This window comes from Bolinopsis microptera, chromosome 1, assembly GCF_026151205.1.
Source record: "Bolinopsis microptera isolate Bmic1 chromosome 1, MBARI_Bmic_1.0, whole genome shotgun sequence".
In the NCBI taxonomy this organism is placed as follows: Eukaryota; Metazoa; Ctenophora; class Tentaculata; order Lobata; family Bolinopsidae; genus Bolinopsis; species Bolinopsis microptera.
This window is the reverse complement of record NC_087072.1, coordinates 7,041,456-7,069,087: the sequence shown is the minus strand read 5'-3', so window position 1 is coordinate 7,069,087 and position 27,632 is coordinate 7,041,456. Positions and strand designations below refer to the sequence as shown.

General features: G+C 38.6%; 4 protein-coding genes across 5 annotated transcripts in view; 1 reads left to right on the top strand and 3 right to left on the bottom strand.

Moving 5' to 3' along the window:
* LOC134813212 (uncharacterized) overlaps positions 1–27,603 on the top strand; it is a 55,016-nt gene extending 27,413 nt beyond the window's left edge. For both annotated transcript variants that reach the window (XM_063820902.1, XM_063820909.1), the window contains 8 exons: positions 17,543–17,655; positions 17,805–17,933; positions 18,126–18,313; positions 20,730–20,843; positions 21,307–21,378; positions 21,563–22,045; positions 22,274–22,388; positions 25,985–27,603. In XM_063820902.1, the coding sequence (XP_063676972.1) occupies positions 17,543–17,655; positions 17,805–17,933; positions 18,126–18,313; positions 20,730–20,843; positions 21,307–21,378; positions 21,563–22,045; positions 22,274–22,388; positions 25,985–27,296 (2,526 nt within the window). In that variant the 3' untranslated portion in view covers positions 27,297–27,603. The remainder of the gene's footprint in view (positions 1–17,542; positions 17,656–17,804; positions 17,934–18,125; positions 18,314–20,729; positions 20,844–21,306; positions 21,379–21,562; positions 22,046–22,273; positions 22,389–25,984) is intronic.
* On the bottom strand, positions 273–2,405 carry LOC134822945 (zinc finger protein 436-like). The gene is made up of 2 exons (XM_063834223.1): positions 1,324–2,405; positions 273–1,239 (listed from the first exon to the last, which is right to left on the bottom strand). The coding sequence occupies exons 1-2, from the start codon at positions 2,403–2,405 to the stop codon at positions 303–305; spliced, it is 2,019 nt and encodes a 672-aa protein (XP_063690293.1). The 3' UTR covers positions 273–302.
* Positions 18,391–19,560, bottom strand: LOC134821073 (calcium/calmodulin-dependent protein kinase type 1D-like). The gene has a single exon (XM_063831745.1). The coding sequence runs from the start codon at positions 19,538–19,540 to the stop codon at positions 18,659–18,661; it is 882 nt and encodes a 293-aa protein (XP_063687815.1). The 5' UTR covers positions 19,541–19,560; the 3' UTR covers positions 18,391–18,658.
* On the bottom strand, positions 22,528–23,610 carry LOC134813227 (uncharacterized). The gene is made up of 2 exons (XM_063820919.1): positions 23,443–23,610; positions 22,528–23,272 (listed from the first exon to the last, which is right to left on the bottom strand). The coding sequence occupies exons 1-2, from the start codon at positions 23,527–23,529 to the stop codon at positions 22,577–22,579; spliced, it is 783 nt and encodes a 260-aa protein (XP_063676989.1). The 5' UTR covers positions 23,530–23,610; the 3' UTR covers positions 22,528–22,576.
* Positions 27,604–27,632: the final 29 nt, after the last annotated feature.

Below are 27,632 nucleotides of genomic sequence, written 5' to 3'. Positions count from 1 at the left end.
ATTATCAGAATTGATTATTCTATCCCGGTTGATTATTTAATTATCCCGGAGCTGTGTTTATAACTGATTGATGCCGTTAAAAGTAAACAAACGATTTATAACTGGTTAGAAAATAAATGGAGATGAACTAGTTTTATTAAAAATAACGTTAACTGAATATGTTCTTCACGATACATGTATACATTCCGATTTACGCCCCATCATGGTCGCTGCATTTACTGGCAGGAAATATGATAGGGGGAAGGAAACATTGTCATGTAGAGTATGTAGGTGGGACAGTTGGAGCAGGTGTGAAAACATATTCACCAGGTGAGAGGAGCTGCAGGGTGAGACTTGTGAGATTCTGGTTGGTTACTGGAGATGGAACTGGGAGGGACGCTGGAACTGGAAAGAAAGGTGTCAGCGAGGTTCATAGGCTTAACAAATGTTAGAGGCTTTACGAAAGGTAGAGGCTTCACAAAAATGGGTCCTCCAACACTACCTTTTTGAAAGTTATTCGAAGCCTGATCGTTTTCATGAAAAATATGTGAGTTTTTTCCTATGTCATTTCGCTGATACGGTTTTTCGCCGATGTGCGTCATCTGCGTCACTAGGTTTGATTTTTGGTTTGAATTGTAGGAGTATTCAGATTCTGATCCAGAGCAATTGTTCGGTTTTTCACTGGTATGAGCCATCTGATGGTTAACTAGGCTTGATTTTCGGTTTGTACTGTAGGAACAGTCAGAGCATTTAAAAGGGCTTTTTCTGGTATGATTTAACTGATGGTTAACTAGGTTTGATTTTCGGTTTGACCTGTAGGAACATTCAGAGCATTTATACTGTTTTTCACCGGTATGAGTCATCTGATGGCAAGCCAGGGCTGATTTCCAGCCAGTACTAAAGGGACATTCTGAGCATTTATACTGTTTTTCACTGGTATGCGTGTTCTGATGGTTAATTAGGTGTGATTTTCGGCCTGAACTGTAGGAACATTCAGAGCATTTATACGGTTTTTCACTGGTATGAGTCATTTGATGGTTAACTAGGTTTGATTTTCGGTTTGAACTGTAGGAACATTCAGAGCATTTAAACGGTTTTTTACCGGTATGAGTCCGCTGATGGGAAATCAGGGTTGATTTCCAGTGAGCACTGTAGGAACATTCAGAGCATTTATACTGTTTTTCACCGGTATGAGTCATCTGATGGTTAATTAGGTGTGATTTTCGGCTTGAACTGTAGGAACATTCAGAGCATTTATACTGTTTTTCACCGGTGTGAACCATCTGATGGGAAACCAAGGCTGATTGCCAGCCAGTACTAAATGAACATTCAGAGCATTTAAACGGTTTTTCGCCGGTATGAGACCACTGATGGCGAACTAGGTGTGATTTTTGGATTGAACTGTAGGAACATTCAGAGCATTTATATGGTTTTTCGCCGGTATGAGTCATCTGATGGCGAACTAAGATTTGTTTTACGCTTGTACTGTAGGAACATTCAGAGCATTTGAACGGTTTTTCACCGGCATGAGTTGTCTGATGGCGAAGTAGGTGTGATTTTTGGCTTGCACTGTAGGAACATTCAGAGCATTTATATGGTTTTTTACCGGTATGAGTCATCTGATGGCGAACTAAGATTTGTTTTACGCTCGCACTGTAGGAACATTCAGAGCATTTATACGGTTTTTCTTCGGAATGAGTCCGCTGATGTGAAACTGAAGCTGTTTTTTTGCTTGCATTGTAGGAACATTCAGAGCGAATGTAAGCATTTTCATTGGGATGAACCCACTGGTAGCGAAGCAATGCTGATTCCGGGTTGGGATAATCCAACTGAGAAACTGCATTCGAATGCACTCCTGATTTAACAAGAAAATTATCTTTCTCCTGCTTAATCTCTGTCTTGATCAATTCCGGTGAAGTACTTTCTTCTTCCATCTTCATCTCATCTTTGCACCTTGCATTGTAGGAACATTCAGAGCGAATGTGAGCATTTTCATTAGGATGAACCCACTGATAGCAAAGTAATGCTGATTCCTGGTTGGGATAATCCAACTGAGAAACTGCATTCGAATGCACTCCTGATTTAACAAGAAAATTATCTTCCTCCTGCTTAATCTCTGTCTTGATCAATTCCGGTGAAGTACTTTCTTCTTCCATCTTCATCTCATCTTTGCATCTTGCATTGTAGGAATATTCAGAGCGAATGTGGGCATTTTCCGAATACCTTAAATTGGACAGATGAACCCACTGCAATGCTGATTCCTGGTTGGGATAATCCAACTGAGAAACTTCATTCGAATGCACTCCTGATTTAACAAGAAAATGATCTTCCTCCTGCTTAATCTCTGTCTTGATCAATTCTGGTGAAGTACTTTCTTCTTCCATCCTCATCTCATCTTTAAAGTCTGGTACAGTCTGCTGCTCCATTTTACTAAAACGTTAACGACCGTAGTAAGGTTGCCTCTTTACTGTTACAATCGTCACTAGAAAACAAAATGAATATAAAGATATAAGTTCGAGATCTAAATTTCAGTGATTATTTGAAGAGCTTTTCGCTTTGGTTACATCAGGAAGAAACAAGCTTTTAAAAAGTGTCGGTAATAACCCAGAAAATAGAAAACAAGCGAGTATGGTTACCAAACTTAAAAACAGGTCCAATTTAAGGTATTCGGATTATACTAATTATAAGGTCACGTAAAGCTGTTATTATCAAACTACGAAACTTAAACTTCTTAACATTAACTAGAAGTGATGTTCACCCTAACTGTGAGTGTCAACTTCATTTCGCACCTATATATAGATTATAGGTGTAGTATTGTAGTATTATGTTACCAATGTGACACATATGTCACCACGTGATGTGATAACAGGGTCATTGTATCCCATTGCAGCTGTGTTAATGTAATTACCTTATCGGTCATAATTATTACGGACAACTTTTTCACGGGCCGAATGTTACGTACATAATTATTCACGCTAAGGTCTTTAGAGTGAACGGAATGTCTGTGATAATTATGACCGATAATATATGTAGGCCCAAATCCATAAAGTTTAAAATATCCTCCCAGGTACAAATTTTCTATTTTTTGTGGCCCATAGCCAGTTTTTAGGTGTTTGGGGGTTCACCCTGATTTTTTTGTGAAACTTGTTTTCGAGATAGCAGTTTACCAACAAACTAAGACCAGTGACCAAACTTTTGAGGGGGTCCCGGACCCCAACCGCCAAACGGTGCCCGCTGGGCAGCCACGCCCATATTTTGTCCAAATTAGGCCCAATTTAGCCAAATACCCTGAAAATGCCCAAAACCTAGATTTTAGGTGATCTACTTGTAGCTAGTGGTTCCCTGAACTTGTATATGAGTTTTTATCAAGATTGGAAAAAAAGTGGCTTGAATTTGCCGGGCATTTTTCAGAATTTTAAATTTCCAAATTTAAAAAAAAGCCTAAATCAAAATTCTGTCCCAAAACTTAAGGTCGAAATGCGATTCTACGTTGATTCTGAAAATGTTATGTAAAAATATTGAAACCCTATTGAGTTCTATTGTTTTGAGCGAAGTCAGTTTTGCAAATATTATTATTTGAACACAGAATTCACAGTTAGTTAGATATTGAGCTGATATTCATAGAGAATGTGTAGTATAGGCTTACCTTTCATATAAAGGTGGTTCCATTCAAAAATATTGATATTTGACCAATTTATGGGCCTAAATCGATCAAAATTGGTGCGTATGCCCACATATGGTCATATAGTTTTTGGCTCATAACTCAGCCAATTTGTTGTCCAATCTTGATGAAAATTCATATACGAGTTCAAGGAACCACTAGCTACAAGTAGAGCACCTAAAATCTCGGTTTTGGGCATGTACAGGGTATTTGGTTAAATTGGGCCTAATTTGGACAAAATATGGGCGTGGCTGCCCCGCGGGCACCGTTTGGCGGTTGGGGTTCGGGACCCTCTCAAAAGTTCGGTCACCGGTCTTAGTTTGTTGGTCAACTGCTATCTCGAAAACAAGTTTCACAAAAAATCAGGGTGAACCCCCCCCCCCCACGTATTGTAAATCACAATACGTGGAGTTAATTCAAATAATGACAAAACTATCCGGTGTCAGTCTTAATTTACTCATCGGTAATTTTATCTTCGTGAGACATGACGATCATTGCATATTTGTATTATCTGGCCTAGACTGGTAACTTATATTATATGCTAGGTAATAATACTAAAATGTACATAGAACATTACCCGCAGCTGCAATACTAATACTCTAATAAGCTAATAGACCTTTAAGTTCATGTGAGAGGAATCCTCTACATACACAGATCTAGTCAAATAAAATCATCCTATTGTTTTACTATACCTGGGAACTCCAGGCTATTATGTTCATAAACATTAATAAATAAATAAAGATTCGGCGGAATGACAGGCTGAGCACCGCCCAGTAACCTACTGACACTGTTGTGTTCACGCTCGGATCATACCAGAAAAAACTTGCTGAACTTGAAACGAGGTAGGTATTTTAACTTTTACGAGAGGATCCATTGGAGGGATATAGCTTAATATGGTAAAAACGATGAGAATTAGTATGAAATGAGATCACTCCACATAAATTAGATAATAAATAATGTCAACATACACTGAGGAGTACCTAAAGTTGAGGATTGATGAGAACCTTGGATTAGTCATATGGGACTAATGGATGAACTATCGGATAAACTAATAACAATTAATGGGGTGCACATACCAATCTCCTAAACAGATACCGTGGCCTGGTGATGACGAGCTTGGATTCCTTTCCTTAAATATTCGCTCTATTCACAAAAATGTAGATCAAACTATCGACGACATTACCATGGTTATGCGAATATGACGTTATCAGCCTAAATGAAACCAATTGCATACATATCTAAAGTCTAAACTCGCAAACGATCTGAATGATTTACTTATCGAAGGTTTTCGTCCTCCAATTATATTAATTATATTAACCAAGCCCCAATCAAAAAATCGTGCAAAGAAGGAGGCCTACTTACTTATGTCAACAAACGGGTATGTAGCTCCTTGCAGATGATATCGAAAACTTAACTATGCATCAAGACCCGAGTTTGTATGGTGAATTCCTGATCACTAAGATCCGATCATGTAAAATGCTAAATAACACAGTTTTTTAAGTCAATGTTTACAGATCGTGGCCTGCAAGTCGTGACAATAATTTACTCATCTGTAATTTGAATTTCATGACGATCAATAAATTAAATAAAAGTGACCTGCAAATCGCGACCTTAATTTACTCATCGGTAATTTGAATTTATCATGACGATCAATAAATTAAATAAAAGCGACCTACAAAGCTACAATTCGTGACCAATAGCTGTGAACTTGTAAGAGGAATCCTCTACGGCTCTACTTACACAGATCTAATCAAATAAACTCATCAGACTGTTATGTTCACGCTCGGAATTTAGGAACCGGCCAGATATCCGGCTGCAATTCGCGACCTTAATTTACTCATCGGTAATTTGAATATTCTGACCATCAATAAATTGAATAAAAGTGACCTACAAAGCTACAATTCGTGACCTTGCAAGCCAATAGCTGTGAACTTGTGAGAGGAATCCTCTACTTACACAGATCTAATCAAATAAACTCATCAGACTGTTATGTTCACGCTCGGAATTTAGGAACCAGCCAGTTATCCAGCTGAATCCGTTCAATATACGTGGAATGTAATTGTGAACATTTTTTATGAAAATATATTTTTGAAATATTTTAAAATTTACTAATTAATTAATTAAATAATTTATTTTTGAACAAGTTGTTCAAGAAAAAGTTATCTTTCTTTGTTTTCTAAACACAATGCTTTAAACTAGAATCTTTTAGGATATTCAGAACGTGACTTATTTGCGGAAAAGCAAAGTGGTAAAAAGGTGGTCAAAAAATGGTAATTGTGCATTTTTCTGAAGTCGAAAATTTTGGGAACTCACTGGAATGATTCCTGGGGCCTGTCCCGACCATATCCCGTTAAAATCGCTTTGTTGCGAATTTTGTCCGACAAAAGGACGGATTTGACTGTACTACTACTATAGCATGAAACGTGGAGAAAAGTGGTTTTTGGCCCCTTGCCCAGATTTTATGGGGGCGATGGCCCCCTGGCCCCTCCCCCCCCCCCCCCCCTCTTCCTACACCCCTGTCAAAAACAATTAAAGAACTTGTTGATCAGATAATACAGTTGCACCCAATCAATATACTGAAATCCCTCCAATTATAACAAAAGTAAACTTTATTCAATAAAAAATCGTACGATCATAATTATAACGATGGACGCAAAGCTACGAAGAATTAATAGTTAGGTACCTATCTTTACTCTAGCAGAAAGTCCCAAAGTGAGTTATCGAGGATAATATGCGATTATTCAGGAATATAGGCATTCTTCAGAGCGGACTGTCATGTAATATATATATATAATATATGTAATATAAATATAATACAGGGAACACAGTATTCGTCCGAATTTCATTTTTAGATTTTGCACATTTAATTATATAATGTAATTTTACTCCCTCCAAATTAAACGTCTATGGGAATCGTGCAGAAAGCCCAATAAAGGTATCCTAGCACCCTGGTCCCTGTCACATGATTAGCGATTAGGTAATCATTGATTACCCAATCAAATCTAGAACCTTCTACGACATTCAAATTCAGAAGTCGTTTTATTAGCGGAGATTCAATGCGGTAAAAAGTGGTAAATAGTGGCAATTCTTAAAAAATTTCGAGAATTGTACTAGTCCAAAATATCGAAAGTGAAAATGTTCAAAAAATTTATTAAAATTAGTTCATCATACGTTTTACGTAATTATAAACATTATTTTATCAGACTGTAATTTTGAAATATTTGGGAAAAAATTACTAATAGTGATTATTTAATCAATTAATTAAATAATTTCTTTATTAAAAGTTGTTAAAAAAGTTTTTCTTTTTTGTTTTCTAACCACACTGCTTTAAACTAGAATCTTCTTAGATATTCAGAAGTTGACTTATTTGCGGAAAATCAATGTAGTAAAAAGGTGGTAAACAAGACGTGGTAATTGTGGATTTTGCAAGCACATTTGAAAAACACAAGAATAATGCAAAATATTGAGGGGTCCGGCTATTGCTAAGCTAGGGATAATATATATAGTAATATATTAATATAGCATGATCTGTCACAATATAAACTCAATAAGCAGATCTGCAGAAAATTCCGTAGAACCGCATACACTGCATTACCTGGGGACCTCAGGCTATCATCTTACTATATACAAAGCGAGACGATATATATATATTTATCTGTGCCATTTTACTGACACCACGGCATCAACTTAAACGCAAATTTTCGCAAAAACCGTAAAAGATATAATACAACTGAAACTTTTTTGACTGGGTCAATTGATTTATTGGCCTCCAAATCAGCATGAAAAAATAAAAAATTGGCCAAGGAATAAGAGTTTTAGAGCCCAAAATTTGGACCCCCAAGTGGTGTCAAAAACGCGAATTAAATAGGTAATAATTATTTTATTCTCTCGAGTCTTGACACCACTTTAGGGTAGACGGGTTCCTGCTAGTGTTCATAAAGATTAGGGCTAGGCGGAATGACAGGCTGAGCGTGGCCCAGTAAGCACTGCACAGTGTGCAGTGGCAGTATTTACTTTTAGTTTTACTGGGCGACGCTTAGCCTGTCATAATTCCCCCGAATCTCTATGACTATACTATATGTTATGAACATAATAGTAATACTAATAACCTGGGGTCCCCAGGTTGAGGTAATGGCAGCATTTGAGATGGTTTACTGATCCTCATCATATCATATCTGTGTTTTTTAAAAATCTATTTTTGTTGTTTTAGTTTATATACTGTATTATTATTATATTTTTTGTTTTTATTTACGTATTACTTACCAAGACGCGCCCGGCCGAGTTGGACTCGTCGACGGTCTTAATATTGAAAAAAATATTTTACGAGTATCAATCATTATCACCGGCCGTTAACGTACATATTAATATAATTAAAATTTTTAAAGCAGCTTGGGTCAGGGAGTTGAACTTATCATTTGCATTTTATCCCCACAGACCACAATTGTTTGTAAAATATGACAAATTACACACACTTAAAGTTAATATGTGTTTATTTACCAATTGAACTTTAGTTGATGTTAATTATAACTCCTTATAATTTATTTGCGCGAGAGTTAAATCTACGCTTTCTTAGCAAAATATTCGCCTCCTTATGATTTAATTGCGCGAGGATTGAATATGCGCGTTTTAAGTTCTTAGCAAACTATTTATTTGAACGAAAGCTCAAAATTTACCGAGAAATCGACCTTTTCATTAACTCATTTTGATGACTGTTTCTGATCAGAAATTGCACGAAAAATCGATTTAACTAGGTTCCAGAACCTATAAACAATTCCTTATCCCTCAAATTGATTTTTATAGTTAATACGAGCAACAAGCAACATATATTTTGATCCTATGGTTCTACTCATGATATGACCTAGGGAGTTAAGCTGAAACCGAAAGATCGAGGCAATCGAACAGGTACTAACACAATTTTCAGATAGAAATATTTGTTGCAATATGTTTATTGCAGCTTTGTAACTTGAGCGAAGTAAAGAGCAAAGTACGAAAAAACACAGCAGGCAAGCAACTCATTTTGGTGACTATTCCTCATGTAACTGCTAACGTTGCACGAGAAATCGATTTTAATTGGTTTTACAGCCCAATAACGCTTTTACGCTTCCTTATTCCTGAAAATTATTATGTTACTCAAACAAACAACCTCGCTCTAGTCCTAATGCTCTCTGGTCCTGACTTTCTCTCTCTGATCCTGACTCTCTCTCTGATCCCGACTCTCTCTCTGGACCTGACTCTCTTTCTGGTCCTGACTCTCTCTCTGGTCCTGAGAGTGAGTCAGGACCAGAGAGAGTCAGGACCAGAGCGAGGCCCAAAATCATAGAGAGGCAGGACCAGAGAGAGATTCAGGATCAGAGAGAGTCAGGACCAGAGAGAGAGCCAGGACCGACCAGAGAGAGAGATAGTCAGGACCAGAGAGAGAGTCAGGACCAGAGAGAGAGTCAGGACCAGAGAGAGAGTCAGGACCAGAGAGAGAGAGAGTAAGGACCAGAGAGAGTCCCAACCAGAAAGAGACTCAGGACTAGAGCGAGGCACACAACCAGAGAGAGTCAGGACCAGAGAGAGAGTCAGGACTAGACTCTCTCTCTCTCTCTGGTCCTGACTCTCCCTGGGTTTCAGACTTGCTCTGGTCCTGACTCTCTCTCTCTGGTCTTGACTCTCTCTCTCTCTCTCTCTCTCTGGTCCTGCCTCTCTATGATTTTGGGCCTCGCTCTGGTCCTGACTCTCTCTCTGGTCCTGACTCTCTCTGGTCCTGACTCTCTTTCTCTGTCTGGTCCTGAATCTCTCTGTGTTTCAGACTTGCTATGGTCCTGACTCTCTCTCTCTGGTCCTGACTCTCTATGATTTTGGGCCTCGCTCTGGTCCTGACTCTCTCTGGTCCTGACTCTCTCTGGTCCTGACTCTCTCTGGACTCTGGTCCTGACTCTCTCTCTCTCTCTCTGGTCCTGAATCTCTCTGTGTTTCAGACTTGCTCTGGTCCTGACTCTCTCTCTGGTCTTGACTCTCTCTCTGGTCCTGACTCTCTCTCTCTCTGGTCCTGACTCTCTCGGGTGCAATAAACATATTGCAACGAACATTTCTATCTGAAAATTGTGTTAGTACCTGTTCGATTGCCTTGATGTTTCGGTTTCAGCTTAACTCCCTAGGTCATATCATGAGTAGAACCATAGGATCAAAATATATGTTGCTTGTTGCTCGTATTAACTATAAAAAATCAATTTTGAGGGATAAGGAATTGTTTATAGGTTCTGAAACCTAGTTAAATCGATTTTTCGTGCAATTTCTGATCAGAAACAGTCATCAAAATGAGTTAATAAAAAGGTCTATTTCTCGGTAAATTTTGAGCTTTCGTTCAAATAAATAGTTTGCTCAGAACTTAAAACGCGCATATTCAATCCTCGCGCAAGTAAATTATAAGGAGGCGAATATTTTGCTAACAATGCGAAGATTTCATTCTCGCGTAAACAAACTAAAACTAGGAGCGTGCAACGCGCGTCAGACCGTTATTAGGCAAATATTTTTAAAGAATTCGAGAAAAATCGATTGAAATATCACGAAGTTTTAAGTTTGTAAAGAAACGTAACTCAATTAGGATATAATGTTACTGGATCATCATATCCATAGATGAATTAGCTATTTTATGAACATAACTTAATTCACAAGGAGTAATAGACATATTTTCACCATGTTGTGATGTTATATAATTGTGTCAATATTTAAATCTTACTACCTCTTAATAATATAATATGTGATCGGTACCTGGTTGCAATCATATTGATTGATCAATTGACTTACTTGACTTAAGGCGGGTGGTATTCCCGAGATCCATTGACAACAGTTCTCCACAGCTTTCTGTCCTCCATCAGTCTAGCTATCTCATCTACTGACTTCAGCCCAATATCTGCTTTTAGGTTATCTAGTAGTGTTAAATGAGGTCGCCCCCTGTTAGTATGCCCATGACTCGGCTTCCAGAGGATCAGTTTGTTCAGTGTCAGCTCCGGATGTCGGTGAGCATGACCTGCAAGTCTGAGCCTTCGTTGGGTTATCCTGGAGCTGACTTTGGGAAGATCACCGTACAGGCTGTGGTTGCTGACATGGTCTCGATATTGGTTGATGTTAAGGGCCATTCTTAACATTCGCGTATAGCAACCATCAACCATCTTCTCTAGCCTTTTCGTCATTGTCCAAGTCTCGGAACCGTACAGTAGCACCGACTCCACTAGTGCTGTAAACACTCTGATCTTGATAGACTTTCTAAGCTTAGAATTCCGGCTATTTTGATAATGATTTGACATGTCTCATCATGTTCTCGCCTTAACTACATATTAATATATAAAATTTTAAGAGCTTGGTCGGGTGAACTATATTTGCATTCTTATCCACAGACACATAGTTTGTAATATGACATTACACACACGTAAAGTTGATGTATCAGGTTGTTTATTTACAAATTGAATTTGTTGTTTTAATTATATCCTTTAATTATTGCCGAGATTTAAATCTACGCTTTCTTAGCAAAATATTCGCCTCCTTATGATTTAATTGCGCGAGGATTGAATATGCGCGTTTTAAGTTCTTAGCAAACTATTTATTTGAACGAAAGCTCAAAATTTACCGAGAAATCGACCTTTTCATTAAACTCATTTTGATGACTGTTTCTGATCAGAATTGCACGAAAAATCGATTTAACTAGGTTTCAGAACCTATAACAATTCCCTTATCCCTCAAATTGATTTTTATAGTTAATACGAGCAACAAGCAAACATTTATTTTGATCTCCTATGGTTCTACTCATGATATGACCTAGGGAGTTAAGCTGAAACCGAAAGATCGAGGCAATCGAACAGGTACTAACACAATTTTCAGATAGAAGTTTGTTGCAATATGTTTATTGCAGCTTTGTAACTTGAGCGAAGTAAAGAGCAAAGTACGAAAAACACAGCAGGCAAGCAACTCCTTTTGGTCGACTATTCTCATGTAACTGCTAACGTTGCCACGAAGAAATCGATTTTAGTTGGATTTACAGCCCAAATAACGCTTTTCGCTTCCTTATTCCTGAAAATTATTATGTTACTCAAACAAACAACCTCGCTCTAGTCATAATGCTCTCTGGTCCTGACTTTCTCTCTCTGATCCTGACTCTCTCTCTGATCCCGACTCTCTCTCTGGACCTGACTCTCTTTTGGTCCTGACTCTCTCTCTGGTCCTGAGACGAGAGTCAGGAACCAGAGAGAGTCAGGACCAGAGCGAGGCCCAAAAATCATAGAGAGGCAGCGACCAGAGAGAGATTCAGGGATCAGAGAGAGTCAGGACCAGAGAGAGGCCAGGACCGACCAGAGAGAGAGATAGTCAGGACCAGAGAGAGAGTCAGGACCAGAGAGAGAGTCAGACCAGAGAGAGTGTCAGGAACAGAGAGAGAGAGAGTAAGGACCAGAGAGAGTCCCAACCAGAAAGAGACTCAGGACTAGCGCGAGGCACACAACACAGCGAGAGACAGGACCAGAGAGAGAGTCAGGGACAGACTCTCTCATCTCTCTCTCTCTGGTCCTGACTCTCCCTGTGTTTCAGACTTGCTCTGGTCTGACTCTCTCTCTCTGGCTCTTGACTCTCTCTCTCACTCTCTCTCTGGTCCTGCCTCTCTATGATTTTGGGCCTCCTCGCTCAGGTCCAGACTCTCTCTCTGGTCCTTCCCCCACCAGCTCTCTGGTCCTGACTCTCTCTGGACCTGACTCTCTCTCTCTGTCTGGTCCTGCGAAGTCTCTCTGTGTTTCAGACTTGCTATGGTCCTGACTCTCTCTCTCTGGTCCTGACTCTCTATGATTTTGGGCCTCGCTCTGGTCCTGACTCTCTCTGGTCCTGACTCTCTCTGGTCCTGACTCTCTCTGGACTCTGGTCCTGACTCTCTCTCTCTCTCTCTCTCTGGTCCTGAATCTCTCTGTGTTTCAGACTTGCTCTGGTCCTGACTCTCTCTCTGGTCTTGACTCTCTCTCTGGTCCTGACTCTCTCTCTCTCTGGTCCTGACTCTCTCGGGTGCAATAAACATATTGCAACGAACATTTCTATCTGAAAATTGTGTTAGTACCTGTTCGATTGCCTTGATGTTTCGGTTTCAGCTTAACTCCCTAGGTCATATCATGAGTAGAACCATAGGATCAAATTTATGTTGCTTGTTGCTCGTATTAACTATAAAAAATCAATTTTGAGGGATAAGGAATTGTTTATAGGTTCTGAAACCTAGTTAAATCGATTTTTCGTGCAATTTCTGATCAGAAACAGTCATCAAAATGAGTTAATAAAAAGGTCTATTTCTCGGTAAATTTTGAGCTTTCGTTCAAATAAATAGTTTGCTCAGAACTTAAAACGCGCATATTCAATCCTCGCGCAAGTAAATTATAAGGAGGCGAATATTTTGCTAACAATGCGAAGATTTCATTCTCGCGTAAACAAACTAAAACTAGGAGCGTGCAACGCGCGTCAGACCGTTATTAGGCAAATATTTTTAAAGAATTCGAGAAAAATCGATTGAAATATCACGAAGTTTTAAGTTTGTAAAGAAACGTAACTCAATTAGGACATAATGTTACTGGATCATCATATCCATAGATGAATTAGGTATTTTATGAACATAACTTAATTCACAAGGAGTAATACTAATAATTTTTCTTTAACAAAATAGACATATTTTCACCATGTTGTGATGTTATATAATTGTGTCAATATTTAAATCTTACTACCTCTTAATAATATAATATGTGATCGGTACCTGGTTGCAATCATATTGATTGATCAATGTATTGTGTTAAAATTAAACGTAAAGTCGGTGTCGTACCTACACATCATGATCGCTTTCACTTTTTACTAGTTTTTAGCATAATTCCAATATGTGAGGCCAGGTGATAATAATAAATTGTGGTAGCTGAATCGCACAATGACTTCATCGGACGACTTTAGTTCGTCAGATTAAATGTTTCAATATATTCCCCTGGTGGACTTCAGTGCGTGTTCAGTAGTTGACTTTAGTTCTGGTCAACTTTAGTTCCGGTAATGTTCAGGTTCTGCAAAGACTTCGAAGTTGTGGTTCGTGTAAGAACCTCCGATGGTTCAGCATATCGGTGTGTATTCAGCATACCAGTGTGTGTGTTCAGTTTACCAGTGTGTAATACCTCTTGGATATTAATTCCTTATACATCGGGTTGAAGTTAATTGACTCCAGCCAACGATAATTGGTGCACCCACGTCAGAGGAGGGACCAAGATAAAAGTGACAACCAAGATAGCGTTTTTGAGCAATCACAGAGCTGTAAGCGAGAGCAGTCAATCATAACTATTCAAGCTAAATTAAGATAGCGCTCTGAGGAACCCTTCACGGTCGGTAAACGGGGTAGTCAATCGAGAAGTAATCAAGATAACACAATTCTCATTAACGACCTCCTAATGAGGGGAATATAAATATACGGCACAATGCTCAGTTGTGGCTCTCTCTGCTCCAGTCCTCACCAACCTGGGTTCTCTCCACAACGGACTCTCTTACGACAGGATGGAATACTACTCTTGGAGGAGCACTGACTACGTATCATCGTGAACAGCGGGGATCATCACATATCTAGAGTCCAACCCATGAGCGGAACTCCTTTCCTGTAACTAACTCCTTTCCTATACTGAGGTGAGTACTCCTAGGACGGGCTAATAGGTTACGTGTTAAATATTCTATTGAAGACTATTGTATGTTCACTTCTAATTACCTTGATGTTGGAAGTTCCATTCCGGCCCCCTTAACTAGGCGTATGTTACTAGTCTCTACACTGAAGTATGTGACTAATGAGTCACCAGCCAGGAAAGGTCCTGAGCTATAAATTATGATTGAAATTACTAAGTTCCTTCCCGCCACTTGCGAGAATAATACTCCCAAGTATCCGTGGTTGGGTACCACTATATTAGTGGGACGTTACGAACTCGGGACCCTGGTGGACCTGAAGGAGGACATGATGTAGGTAAGTCGAACTCGTTACTCCGGCTAGCCAGGCATAATCATGTTTCAAGAGCTGTAGGAGCGCTCTTGTGGAGCCTAAAATAAGCACTCCACCCTAGGTTTATCTAAGTACAGATTCGGTCCACCCTTGTAGATTACGGTAGTCTTCCACCTGACCGCCGGGTCTTACAGTTCGCACGATGCACAGCACTTAGTTGTTAGTGCATGAGAACATACTACAATGGGTAAATGAATATAATCATACATTATTCAACGTGTGTGCCAGCTCATTATATTCGGCATTACCTGATTGATTCACGTGCTGTGGTTTGAAACGCGCGATACGGACGTACTGAAACTCTAAGTTCTATTTCGAACACTAAAGTTCGCTACTGCTAGGTAGCTTCCCTAGTGTCCAATTCTTCGAATTTTATTGTTTCTAGCGGAGTAAAGTCTAGGTCATAGGTACCGCACTTAAGTTAGAAATATGCTGTTTTGTAAAAACATCGAAGCTGTTACCGTTATAATCGTACACATTTATAATTAACATCAACTAAAGTTCAATTGGTAAAGAAACACATATTAACTTTAAGCGTGTGTTCTGGACCTCATTATAAGTATAACCGGCGTCCGGCGCATAAGTGCAATAATTCGTACTGAAGTTTGAAATTTGAAATGGGATGAAGTTCGAAGTTTTAACTGCTAACACTATATAACAACTTTGAACTTAAAGACTGATAGGTAGCTTCTTGGTGTACTTCAGTGTATAAAGAGCTAAAGTTCAATTACCGTGCCTTCCAGTTTAACAAATATTAAATCAATATGTTAACATGAGTAGTTTAAATATAAGTATAAGTATAAGGACATGTATTTGTAAAACATAAGGCGGCAAATATTATGCTAAGAAAGCGTAGATTTAACTCTCCCGCAAATAAATTACAAGGTGGCGAATATTTTGCTAAGAAAGCGTAGATTTAACTCTCGCGCAAATAAATTATAAGGATGCGAATATTTTGCTAACAATGCGAAGATTTCATTCTCGCGTAAACAAACTAAAAAGGAGCGTGCAACGCGCGTCAGACCGTTTGGCAAATATTTTGCTAAGAATGCGCATTTTCCTAACGTAAAATTCGCCTCCTTATGAAATATTTGCATCATCACGCGCAGCCTGGCAAATACATCATAACACGGCGCATATTTTGCTAAGATGGCAAATATTTCGTTAGCGCGGCAATTATTTGCGTAACATGGCAATGTTGCAACCCGGGAGGGGGCTCTCCAAAATAGCCAGAAACATGTCATGGATCACTAAGAAGTCACATTCGCCTTCCTCCTCGTCATCTTTCATCTTGCAATCATCGGAATGACCTCTTACGAAAAGGCTATATTGTTTGTGAGTGTAGCTGAATCCGTGGAAAACTATCAAACCACCGTACAGGTCCCCCAAAATATCGTATACCTTCACCTCGTTTTCATATTATATTTGTTGATCAGATTCCTTCCGTTCTTTTGTAGTCATGTTCGTTTCTGGAAATTTGTCAACAAATTTGGAACGTGGTGCTAAAGGAAACATCAAGGATCTTTCTTCTTCAGGACAATACTTTTCTAACATTTCCTCTCCTACCTCCAGGATTCTATGTATCATATCACTTTCTTCCATGCTGCAATTTGAAAATTTGTTATTCTATCAACTGCTGAACAGAGAAAAGATAGACTTGCTCAAATCTTGTATGCTATTGATAATCTTGGACTGAAAAAAAAATGTATTTCATTACCCTGTACACTATTAAACAAATTACAGTCAGATGTCCCCAATTCTTCAGATAGAAATAACAGTGAACAGTTTAATTATGTAGTCGATAACTACACTATTGTCACTTGATTATGACTTATTTGTAGTCTAACATTAACTGAAACAAAATAAACCTTCGGACGGTCCGATATTAATATTTCGTTTTCAGTTTAGGGATCGTTCACATAATAATAAGCCATATTTTGGCTCTTCTGGACCCAGGTCCCCCTTCTCATAAGCCACCGCAAGTTTTGAGACCCCCCCCCCTATCAGCATAGGATAGAAATATATAATTGTTGTTTACGAAAGACAGGCCTAGACCACGTGTTAGCAGGCCTAGACCACGTGTTAGCAGGCCTAGACCACGTGTTAGCAGGCCTAGACCACGTGTTAGCACTTTAGCAGGCCTAGACCACGTGTTAGCAGGCCTAGACCACGTGTTAGCAGGCCTAGACCACGTGTTAGCAGGCCTAGACCACGTGTTAGCAGGCCTAGACCACGTGTTAGCAACCGTAAGTTTTTCCAAACCCCCTTCCTCCACATCCAATATGGGGCTTACTTTCGTAATATCAAACATTATGTGAACGGTCCCTTATCAAGATCAAGCGAGAATTTGAAGGGTCATTCATAGAGTAACAATACGACTAACCAACTTAAACAACTTTACAACAATAGGAAATTCTCTTCGATGTACGATGTACGATGTAACAAATGAATTGAGTCTACTCTCTTACATATTATTCGGTTCCATCTCACTAGAATGTGTCGTATAACAACATTGATAAACGAAACAAGGCATATAAATGAGAAATATGATACGGTCTCGAGGAGGATAAATAAGTAGTGATTTGTGATTGGATGAAATGGGCTAGGTGTTTACATGATGGTTTAAACTAATAACATAATAAACCGCCTATGCTCCGACAATGTGCTGTTCAACAATTGTTCCTTATGTTTATCTAGCTTACGTTACGATTTGCGAGACGAGATACTTTCTAACCGCACAAAACAGAAAGAGCGCAGACAAAAGTTTAATTTACATGAGCATGAAAACTTGGAAAGTACAAAACCTTTCCAAATGGAATTAAGTTTCCATACTAAAAAGTATTTCTGAAATTTACATAATTTAACTGATTACTCATCAGGTGTGTAGTGAAGATATGGTGGACCTCAATGAAGTGATATCTGGATACAAAGATATGAAGGATAAAGTTTACCCTATATGTACTCTCTGTTGTGATAATGGGAATTACAAGCCGTGAGTTAAGAACCGTCTGTTTAAAATTCCTTTCTTCTGAAATTTTCTGGTTTTTATCATGTTAAAATAACTCGCAGAAAATCCAATAACTAGTTTTACAAGTTAAGAGACAAGCACACTGAATCTCACATTTCCTTACATGTTGGCAGGTTGGATAAAGGGGCTGCATGTCTTCTGTACCTGGCCCAACAGAGAAGTACTACTGTGCAGTGTAACTGTCTTATCACATCCCTTCCCGGTCACATGATACCTGTTTTCAGCATTATCAACAGTCGCAAGTTAGTCTTATGTTTTCAACAGTATTCTGTAACGTCAAGACTCTAAGTAAACTGTCCAAATTTATGTTATGAGTATTACGTAGCATTAAGACGTCAAGAGAAATGATAATTTTGATGTCTTAATAGCTTGGGTTTGTACTTTGTATAAAAGCGCAAAATATTTTTGACCGTGAAACGAACACAACGTTTCAGTATGGGTATACACAGCCGGATATCTGTGTATCTGGCCAGCCAGCTCACCCCGGACGGGAACTCCTTCATGAGGTACTTCCGGGATCTGCTAACACACTCTGATCTGGATAATATCTATTGGATGGGCATGCCTCATGACGATATCTTTGATATTATCAACACTGTCAGACCTTCCGAGAAATATGCTGGTAAGGTTTATTCTCAGTTTGGAACTAAGATTTACGATTAATTTAGCTAAATGAAATCCAGAAGGTGGTTTGTAAAGTTCGAATACAATCATCAAATATTTTCATAAGTTCCGTACTACAAATGCTCTTATATTAGATAGCGATTCACGAATATGGTTTAACGCAAGAGTAACGATCATTATATCTCAAATTGGCATTCAAAAATAACGTCAGAAACATAATATCGTTATATGATAAAATTTAAAGAAATGGCTTAGTTCTGTTTGAATAACAGACCCATGGGCCCTGGGGTCTGGTACTATCCGTAAAATTTGGGTGCGAATTTGTTGACCAAAGATGATTCATTCAACATGCTTGGTTACTGGTTATCCACGGGTGCTGCAGAGCTTGCTCACAGTTCATTCGCTTATCAGGATCTACAGTCATTAATCCACTCACAAAATCCCTCGCTTCCTCCGACCTTGTACTCCAAAACTCAGGTTTAAACTCGTACTCAGCTCTCTTCACCATTTCCAGGGTTTCAGTCTCCGACATTGAATTAAAGGGCATGCCCCCACTCAACATCACGAACACAGTCACACCCAAACTCCAACAATCAACAGCTTTCCCGTACTCCTTTCCGTTAGCTATCTCAGGAGCGAAGTATGTGACGGTACCACAGAGTTTGGTAAGGTTGGTGGAATTACCTGGCTCAGTACAGAAAGGTCCCGGGTGCAGGAGAATTTTAGTGAAGTCATCGTCCTGGAAATACGCCCACTCGGGTTTTATATCCCTGTGGACTATGTCGAGCTTGTGCAGATGTTGTACTGCTAGGAGAAGCTGATGGGTGTAGTTAGCTGCTTCTTCTTCGGTTATTTTTGAATTTTCAGTCTTATCAACAATAAAATCAAACAAGTCTGAGTCTTGATAGTTACACGTCACAAACACATACTTTTCTTTGCTCAACTTGAATACTTGATGCAGTTTAACCATGTTAGGGTGGTTCACTGTTTTAAAGATTTGGTAAAGTCTGCCCAAATCTACTACTTCCTCCTGGTTAGTAGTAACCCTGTTACAGTACTCAGCTATGTATGTTTCTCCTGTTGTTTTTTCTATCGCTCGTTTTGATAAAGCCCACCCTGACTGTCGACAAGTTGGCCCTACATCGTAGCTTTGTGTAGGTTTTGATGGGAACTTAGTCTTTAGAAATTCTTGCGTTCCTGCTGATTTTGAGCTTTTGTTACCCATTTCATGCCTGTAAAAAGTTTATCTATCATCAGTTTATGCCTGTGCCCTGTATGGATATAAAATATTATGATGTATGCCGAAATTAAGAACAAACAGTAGTTTATCAATTAAATTAGAGATGTCAAGATCAATGTTTCCCGCAATCAAACAACGAATGAGTTCCAAAAATGTCCAACAAGATCTTTACGACATCGGTAAAACATTTTCGTCCATCCTCAGTAGTGCAGTCAAATACGTCCTCATTTAAGCCTTTGTCGGATAAAATTCGCAACAAAGCGATTTTAACGGGAAATGGTCGGGACAGGTCCCAGGAATCATTCCAGAGAGTTCCCAAAATTTCTGAACTCTCTGGAATGATTCCTGGGACCTGTCCCGACCATTTCCCGTTAAAATCGAGTTGTTGCTTTGTTGCGAATTTTTTCCGACAAAAAGACGTATTTGACTGTACTACAGTACCTATAAAGATAAGATGGGGTTAAAACTCCAATAAAATAAAATTTTAAACCATGGAAAATAGTAACAACGCCAATTCACAAAAGGATGAAAAGCACTCGGGTTGTGAGGCCCAACTAGTAGTGAATATTATACTAGTCCCTGCATAGAGGATATAAACTAGAGATATTATTTATTCAGTAAGCTTTTCAAATATATACAGTTAGAAAATACAATTCCGAATTTAAGAAAAACGATTAATAAAGTATTTCGCAAATTATTCATACACAATAATATTTCGAATGAAATGAAGCCTCCGAAAGCACCACTCAGCAGAAAACTAAGCAACAAACCAATTAAATACAGAAGTTTCAGATCCCACTTATTCCTCACTAGACAACGCTAAACACAAACGCAGCTTGAAATGCAGGATTAATATCTAATTGAAATATAAGAAACTCATTAGTGGGATAAAGTATTTGTTTGTTAATATTCAGGAAATACTGATCGTCAGATACATCATGCTTGGCTAGCTAAGCTGTCAATACTGTAATTATTACAAGTCAATATTTTTCAACAAGCACCCGTGTTTCAGCAGTTCTTAAACACGAGGTTCTGCAATGTTCATCAATTTGATAATCTCGGGTCAATATATGGGACGCCCACCTTTTGTAATGAATTTGTCCGAACATTCCATTTCGTGGTATAAAATATTGCATGGAAATTGATGATATAATTATAACGTCATTATGTTCAGGAGTGGAGAAGGTGTATACATTCTACAGGTGCGGTAACGGACATGTGTACAGTATTAACAACTGTGGTGACCCTTTACAGAAGGAACGATGTCCGGAGTGCAAAGAAGTCATAGGTTAGTTATTTCGTTTTACGTCGAATTCCATCTTCTTCACATACGTCATGACTGTAAATCATGAATCAATGTTGAATGTTCTGAGCTCATTGCTTGTTAAGGGTAAATCGTGTCTATCTAATCTTTTAGAGGCATTCGATGATATTTTTGACAGATAAACTATAAAAGTGCCTCTGTTGATCTTTGGTAGTTTGATTTTAGCAAAGCTTTCGACACAGTCTAAGTCCCCCAATTAAAACTGCTGTCCAAATTGTAAGGTTTTGGTGTTAAGGGAAAGTTGTTATTGACAAATTATTAATGTTGGTGGGGAAATATTTGTATAATTTTTCATGTACTGGAATGGTATTGGTACTATGTAAAGATGTGTGATAATATTGTGATGTCATACATTTTATTTTACTACACTTTAATACTTTTGCTCATTGCAAGTACAAACTCACTCTTAGTTTTTTATGAATTTCAGGTGGTAGGGACCACGTTGTTGCAGAGCAGAACTCTAAATACGACAACCACGAAAAGATTATGATTGAAACAGGTAGGTAAACAAAAAAGTTTTCTTATTCGAAAAATGGATGTATACTATCGGATGGCTGGCAGGGGTGCATCGGAATTTTAATATTGGGAACGCGCATAAAATGTTGTTGTTATCTGTCACCATTCTGAAATGGTCGTATTTTGCGCGCATTTAAAGAAATAAGGATAGCACGCTGTATTTGCAGGGTACACTTTGAAACGCGACGAATTCGGACCAGGAAAGACTACCATCCGAGAGCTATCCCAACTTTCTACCACAATCCTGTGGTACCTGACTCATGCTATATTGTCTCTCAGAACTAACCGCTATGTTCCGCCCAACGATCCCGATTTGGATCACAAACATAGATTAGACCTAGCATTCAAAGAAATATCAGAAAAACTGGAAGTTTCCCCTGATACTGCGATTATGTTCCTACTGGATGTTGTTGAGACACTCAGTGTATACTCCATGGATACTCTGCTCTACAAATCAGAGATAGTTTATGATTCGTTAACCCCACAAGACATTCTAATCATGCAAAAACTGGAAGATCTCAAGAGTTGTAGAAGACACTGGGAACGCGAATTTTCAGATGTTGTCACAAGTGTTGGGGAACATTCTGAGGTGCTTAGAGGGAATTTGGCGGACTGTGGTTTGTCCAAAGTTAACCAGAAAAGTTATGTCGGTAAGCAATCATAATTTCAACTCTTATTATCATCGATGAGATTGTTAATTGTTGTGGGGAGGTTGTCTACAAGAAAAACTGTGTTTATGAAATCTGCAAAGTATCTAACACTTATTACATCATAATATTGAATCATTATATAAGTCCTCAACAAATCAAAATTCACACATTTCAACAAAAATTCGTACATCAAACTTCAAACATCAAGGAAACGATCAAATATTTCAGGCAAAGATACAAAAATCTGCTCGACCGATCTCACTGCTATCAAGAGTGCATGTTATTGGGTCACGGAGAACATTGTGAGGAACCCTTTTAGCAAACGTCGCACTGATGCAGCGCGGTAAGTTGCAGAGTATTTCATTATTTATGATTAATCAGTTGCAGTAATCACTCTCAACCTGTCTCCGTTTTTTAATCATGCTTGTCTGCAAAAGATGACTTTGTGGCAAGTTTAAAGAATAATACAAAATAAAATAAAATAATTGGTAGGAAAAATATATGCCCGAAGGTATCAATATCATCTGAGCTTTACTCTTTGGTAAACTCATTTTTAATATAAGCCATTGGCACAACTTCAGTAAATTTGTCTCCATCTCGGCCGTGTTTTGATTTTTCCAAATCTTGGTGTTGCATATTGACCACGAATCCAACCGCCAGTTGATCGGTTGATGTGATCGTGGCTATATCAACACTTCTTCCTATAATGGTCATTACTTTGGCTTTGACCGCGGACCGGGCTTGTTTCATTCTTATCAGTATCATGATAGGATTGAGACCGGAGGTGCAGAAGGGTAGCCAAGCAAACAGGATCTCCCTGAAGCTGACTTGGGAGGGAAGCAGCAACTTCACATTCAGGATCGTTACCACTGTTACAAAGTAAGGAACATTCATCATGAGAATAGTGACACAACCCCGCATATTCCGCTGTGGTTTACAGTCGCCTGGACTCCGTTTCTTGTGCAGCAGGTAGATGACAGTGGTGGTTGATGCTGTCATTCCAATCAGACAGTGCACGAAGTTTGGCCAGATGCACATGTCCAGTCCAATCTTCTGGACGGTCCTGAGATGGGTGTAAAACTCGAGAGCTACGTAGTATGTGGTGTTGTTGATGACCATGTACGTGGTGTAGATTGAAAGGTAGATGAGGACTACTTTTTGTCGGAAGTAGAGAAAAGGGAAGATTATTTGAACCATCCTCGTTAAGGCTATTAGACATGTTGTCACCTGAAATGTACGTAATTGGGAATTTGGAATGCACAGATATTTGGATTATGTGGCAAGTTCACAAGGTTCAACGACTTCTTTTTGATAGAATCCGTTTTGATATTGACTATCAAAAACGTAAGTGATGGAATATATCGATATTGGCTGGTGATTAAAAAATATTGGCTAACCTGAGATATACACCCAAATATACAGCAGAATGGTCTCGCCTGTCTCAGAGCTGGATTAGAACTGGCGTAGAGTTTCTTATCCAACATAATCACAGTGTAGGTCAGCGGGGTGAATAACGTGGTGAAGAAATCACTGACCGCCAGTATTTTGAAGAGAGTGTTAGCTTTACTTTTCTTGCTGTTAAAGTACCAGAATAGCAGAGGGTTGAGGAGGGTTGAGCTGAGGAAGGGGAGGATGAAGAAACTGCCGACTATGTAATTGATAGTCCTGTCCAGTGTCGTAATACATGATGTCGCGTTGCAGGGCGATGACGTCAGGGCGATGACGTTAGTGGTGGGGTCCTGCTTGTAAAGCTCGAGGTCCTCTTCCAGGATTAGCTTCCAGAAAATCAACATTGTGACTATGTGACAATGATATTAGTGTTTCCGATAATAACTAATAAATACTGGTTATTTGACAGAGTAGTTAAATTTATAAATGATGCCAACTTTTGTGTGAATAAAACCAATGTAACTAGGTAAAATATGTATTTTACACAATGGAGGCCTATTAATAGTAACATATTGTTTGGTCACGTAAAATCTATGGTAGATGCGGTAAATTAATAGAAGATCTGTATTTATCATTTTTCTTTCGAGGGATTGCAATATTGGTCATTGTTTTCCTAATATGAATATGTAATATTAATATATACTAGAATTCTGTATGTGACTGTGATCATAAGGAACGTTCGCTCGAGATGGACCACGTTTGTTCACGATTGTGGTCATTGTTTACAAATTATGCAGCGCGGTTGCAGTGGGCTAATAAAATAGGCATTTCTAAAGGATACTAACATTGAATAAACTATAAATGATAAGCATTTTGTAAAAACAAAGAATGAAATAGATAGAGTTGCTAATAAGACAAGCGGGACACGGTACAGGCTGTAACAAAATCTAGTACTGCAACAATATTCGAGCACTTACTGATCTCCCGTTACATGTTTAGGCCTTAAACCGCTTCATGAGTAGTAGGGAATGTAGCTCATTCAAGAGATAACTGATGAGGTTGACAACTAAAAAGTTCCAATTGAAGCACCGATAGAAATATTCTTCCGTATATTAAGTTCCTTTTCTCGGAAAATCAACTCGTACAACCGAAATGTGAGTACAGGTGGATCATTTGCAGTATATTATAGCAGAGGGTAAGATTACTTAACGGAGCGACCAGAATTCTGACTGGACGATTATGTTATTAGAACTCTTCTTTTCTAGACCTGCCCTTTAGAGCAGCTGGTGACTTAGCGGATAAATCTTTTCTTCAACCTCGAACAGTGCTAAATCTGTACTAAGTGCGCTTAGTATGGGCAGTAGGATGAAGAAACATGGTGAGAAATTAAGTGGAGACTTGAGAGTTAGTCTATACTCTATACTGCTTATGCTATAGTGTAGTGCAGTTCATAAGAGACTAAGCTATTTTAGTAATTTTGTCACCTGAGAGTGAACTCTAAGTAAGTGGTGGTTATTGATTGAAATTGGTCTCTCCACTCGACCACGATAACGCGGTTATCTAATTACCCTCATAACAAAACTTTTTTAATTAATTGCACCCACGTCCCACAGTACTAGAAGGTGTATCTGAACTATAATATTGTGAGTACGAGGTTTTCTCTACAAGTATATAAGAGCGAGGTAATCTAGCTACAAGTAGATAAGTACAGGCATGTTTTTACCGACTATCTGTGTAGATCAGGGCCGTGTGCTCATAAATCACGTCAAAGTACGCGAGTCTAGCAAAAGAGAACGATGGCAGGTGCAGTAAAACTGGTCCTAAGTAATATATCCCTTATGTTTAAATATTAAACGTTATTCATTCAATTGAGCGGCTGAGCGATTCTTAGATGACTTACTGGGTGACCTATCGGCAGGAAATTTCAGGATTTAAACATGAAAAATACAAATTCATGAACAAAAAAGTACTATACATTAATTGTCAACTGAATACCAATAATGTGCCAGATTATCTCGTGCACTACACAATAACCGATTGTGTAAAATCTGGTCAAGTTTTGAAGTCACTTTCATTTTATATCCTTTTGTCAGTTACGTCACAAGAACTGCTCCTTATTCTTAAGAAAGTCAATTAGTGATAACATTAACGTGGTGGAAATATTGCTTGTGAACAGCCAATCAAATATTTGTCAGCTGGGACCAGGGAATATTCTCAGAAACTTAGAATTGTGAAATTTAATTAATTCTCGTGATATGGAACTACTCAACAAAAAGTTAGAAGGAAGCACGGAGTTTTATGATTTTAAACACCTGGGGCTCAAGATATCTCGATTATTAACAGACGAACAACCGTGTGTTTTGGGCCATTCTAACATCATCAATCGAGTTGGAAATGTTACAAGAAAAACTAATGGACAATCATTAATATTTTTATTTATGCCATGTCACATAAGCTCATTATCAACGTGAATCCCATTATTTAAATAAGAGAAATCTCCGAAAAAAGTTTACTTAAAAGAAAACAACCCATTAAAGAACCATATTTCAGGTTATCAAAAGAAGACGAAAAGAAGAACAATTTGCTCAGAACTTTTACAGAGGAACAACACAAACTTCATCTCATACAACACTTACCCTTCCTATTGACGCTACTGAGAGACCTGCAACACCTACTGAGCTATAAAGTAGACTCCAGAACTCTACTAGAACCAGCAGCTGATCATATCGCTGGAGCTAATATCAAGAAATGGTACGATATCTGGTGCGAGCTAAATGGAATTTGGGAAGTCTCACAACTCAATTACTCAGTCAGAGAAATGAAACCTCTGGATGAACTGATTTTGTTTGATATCGCTCCAACAAGCTATCAGTCAGGTCCTGGTACTGATCTCCCTCCGAACTGCGAATCTGGTTCTGTTACTCTTAACATGATCAAGTATCTGTCGTTATTGCAAAACAAGTTTGCTCCTGAAACGTCAGGCAGAAGTCATGTCCCAATTGAAGAGTTGCGGTATCTGCAATACAATCCTGAAACTGTTTTTCCATTCCTTTGTAATGACCAAACTCACCTATCAAACTATCTCCAGTCTCACGTACTGAGCTCCATCAGCCGCCTCCCCACTGACCACAAGGAGTACCTGCAAACCTTGAGTTCACGTGTTCTGTATTACGATCAGGACAGCCAGGACTTTGAGAACATTGTTAAGTTTTACAATAGTTTAGAAAACCACGTGGATCTTGAAAGTTTAGAAATGGAGCTTGTTAAGGGTGTGGTGGGATGTGATCTGTGGAATTTACATAAGTCTCTAACAGGAATAATGGCTGGGCTGGGATCCGGTGATATTGTTCTTGAAAATTTCTTACGTACACTCGACATAGCTGCAGATACAGTGGCACTCATGTCACGAAAAGATAAGCTGTTTGCTTTGTACAAACACGTAAATCTTCTTTGTATCCGTTCGACACTTTTCAACGATTCACCTGAAAATTATTCCGTGTTTTCCAAGCTTTTATCCAGCTTCTTCACCTCGAGTTTCTACACTAAGCCGTGTCCCACTCCCGAACTTAGTGAAGAGGAGCACAACGTTCTCCTGTCTCTTCTTGCGGAGTATGTTTCTCTGAAGATACTACATCTAGATATTGATAAGCCGGACTATTTGGAGGGTTGGGATTTGGGTGAAGCTTTGGAGTTGTATCTGGAACAGTTCGACAACAGAGACCCGCAGATGGTTGAATTTGTGAGTGATGGGATTAAGGTCGACCATGTGGGATATTTACTGAATGTCGTATTGCTTACTGGGCCGCGCTCAGCCTGTCATTCCGCCGAATCTCTATATATGTTAATGAACATGATAGCCTGAGGTCCCCAGGTAACGTATTGCGAGTTTAAATAATAAACAGGTACTTTTATTGTATTATATTTATACTTTTAACACGGAATTCCTTATTTTGATATTTTAGTTATATTAGTTATTTTAGTTATATTAGTTATATTAGTTATATTAAGGGTTACAACGTACAATGGAATCTCACCACAATTGTATCAATTGTTACTAATTACTTCATTTAAAAACTGCTGATCGATGGTACTTAAAACTCAATGAAATAATATTTCAAATTATTCAGTTCTGTGATGTTTTCATTATAACAGTTTTCTAAAGAAACATATTTTATTTCGTTTCAATTTTAACAATCAC

Excerpts from the sequence above, each read along its gene's own strand:
- LOC134813227 (XM_063820919.1), bottom strand. The coding sequence starts at position 23,529 with ATGTTGGATAAGAAACTCTACGCCAGTTCTAATCCAGCTCTGAGACAG. Across the intron at positions 23,273-23,442 it reads TATTTGGGTGTATATCTCAG|GTGACAACATGTCTAATAGC; the intron begins GTTAGCCAATAT and ends CGTACATTTCAG.
- LOC134821073 (XM_063831745.1), bottom strand. The coding sequence starts at position 19,540 with ATGGGTAACAAAAGCTCAAAATCAGCAGGAACGCAAGAATTTCTAAAG.
- LOC134822945 (XM_063834223.1), bottom strand. The coding sequence starts at position 2,405 with ATGGAGCAGCAGACTGTACCAGACTTTAAAGATGAGATGAGGATGGAA. Across the intron at positions 1,240-1,323 it reads TCTCATACCGGCGAAAAACC|GTATAAATGCTCTGAATGTT; the intron begins GTTTAAATGCTC and ends CGGTGAAAAACA.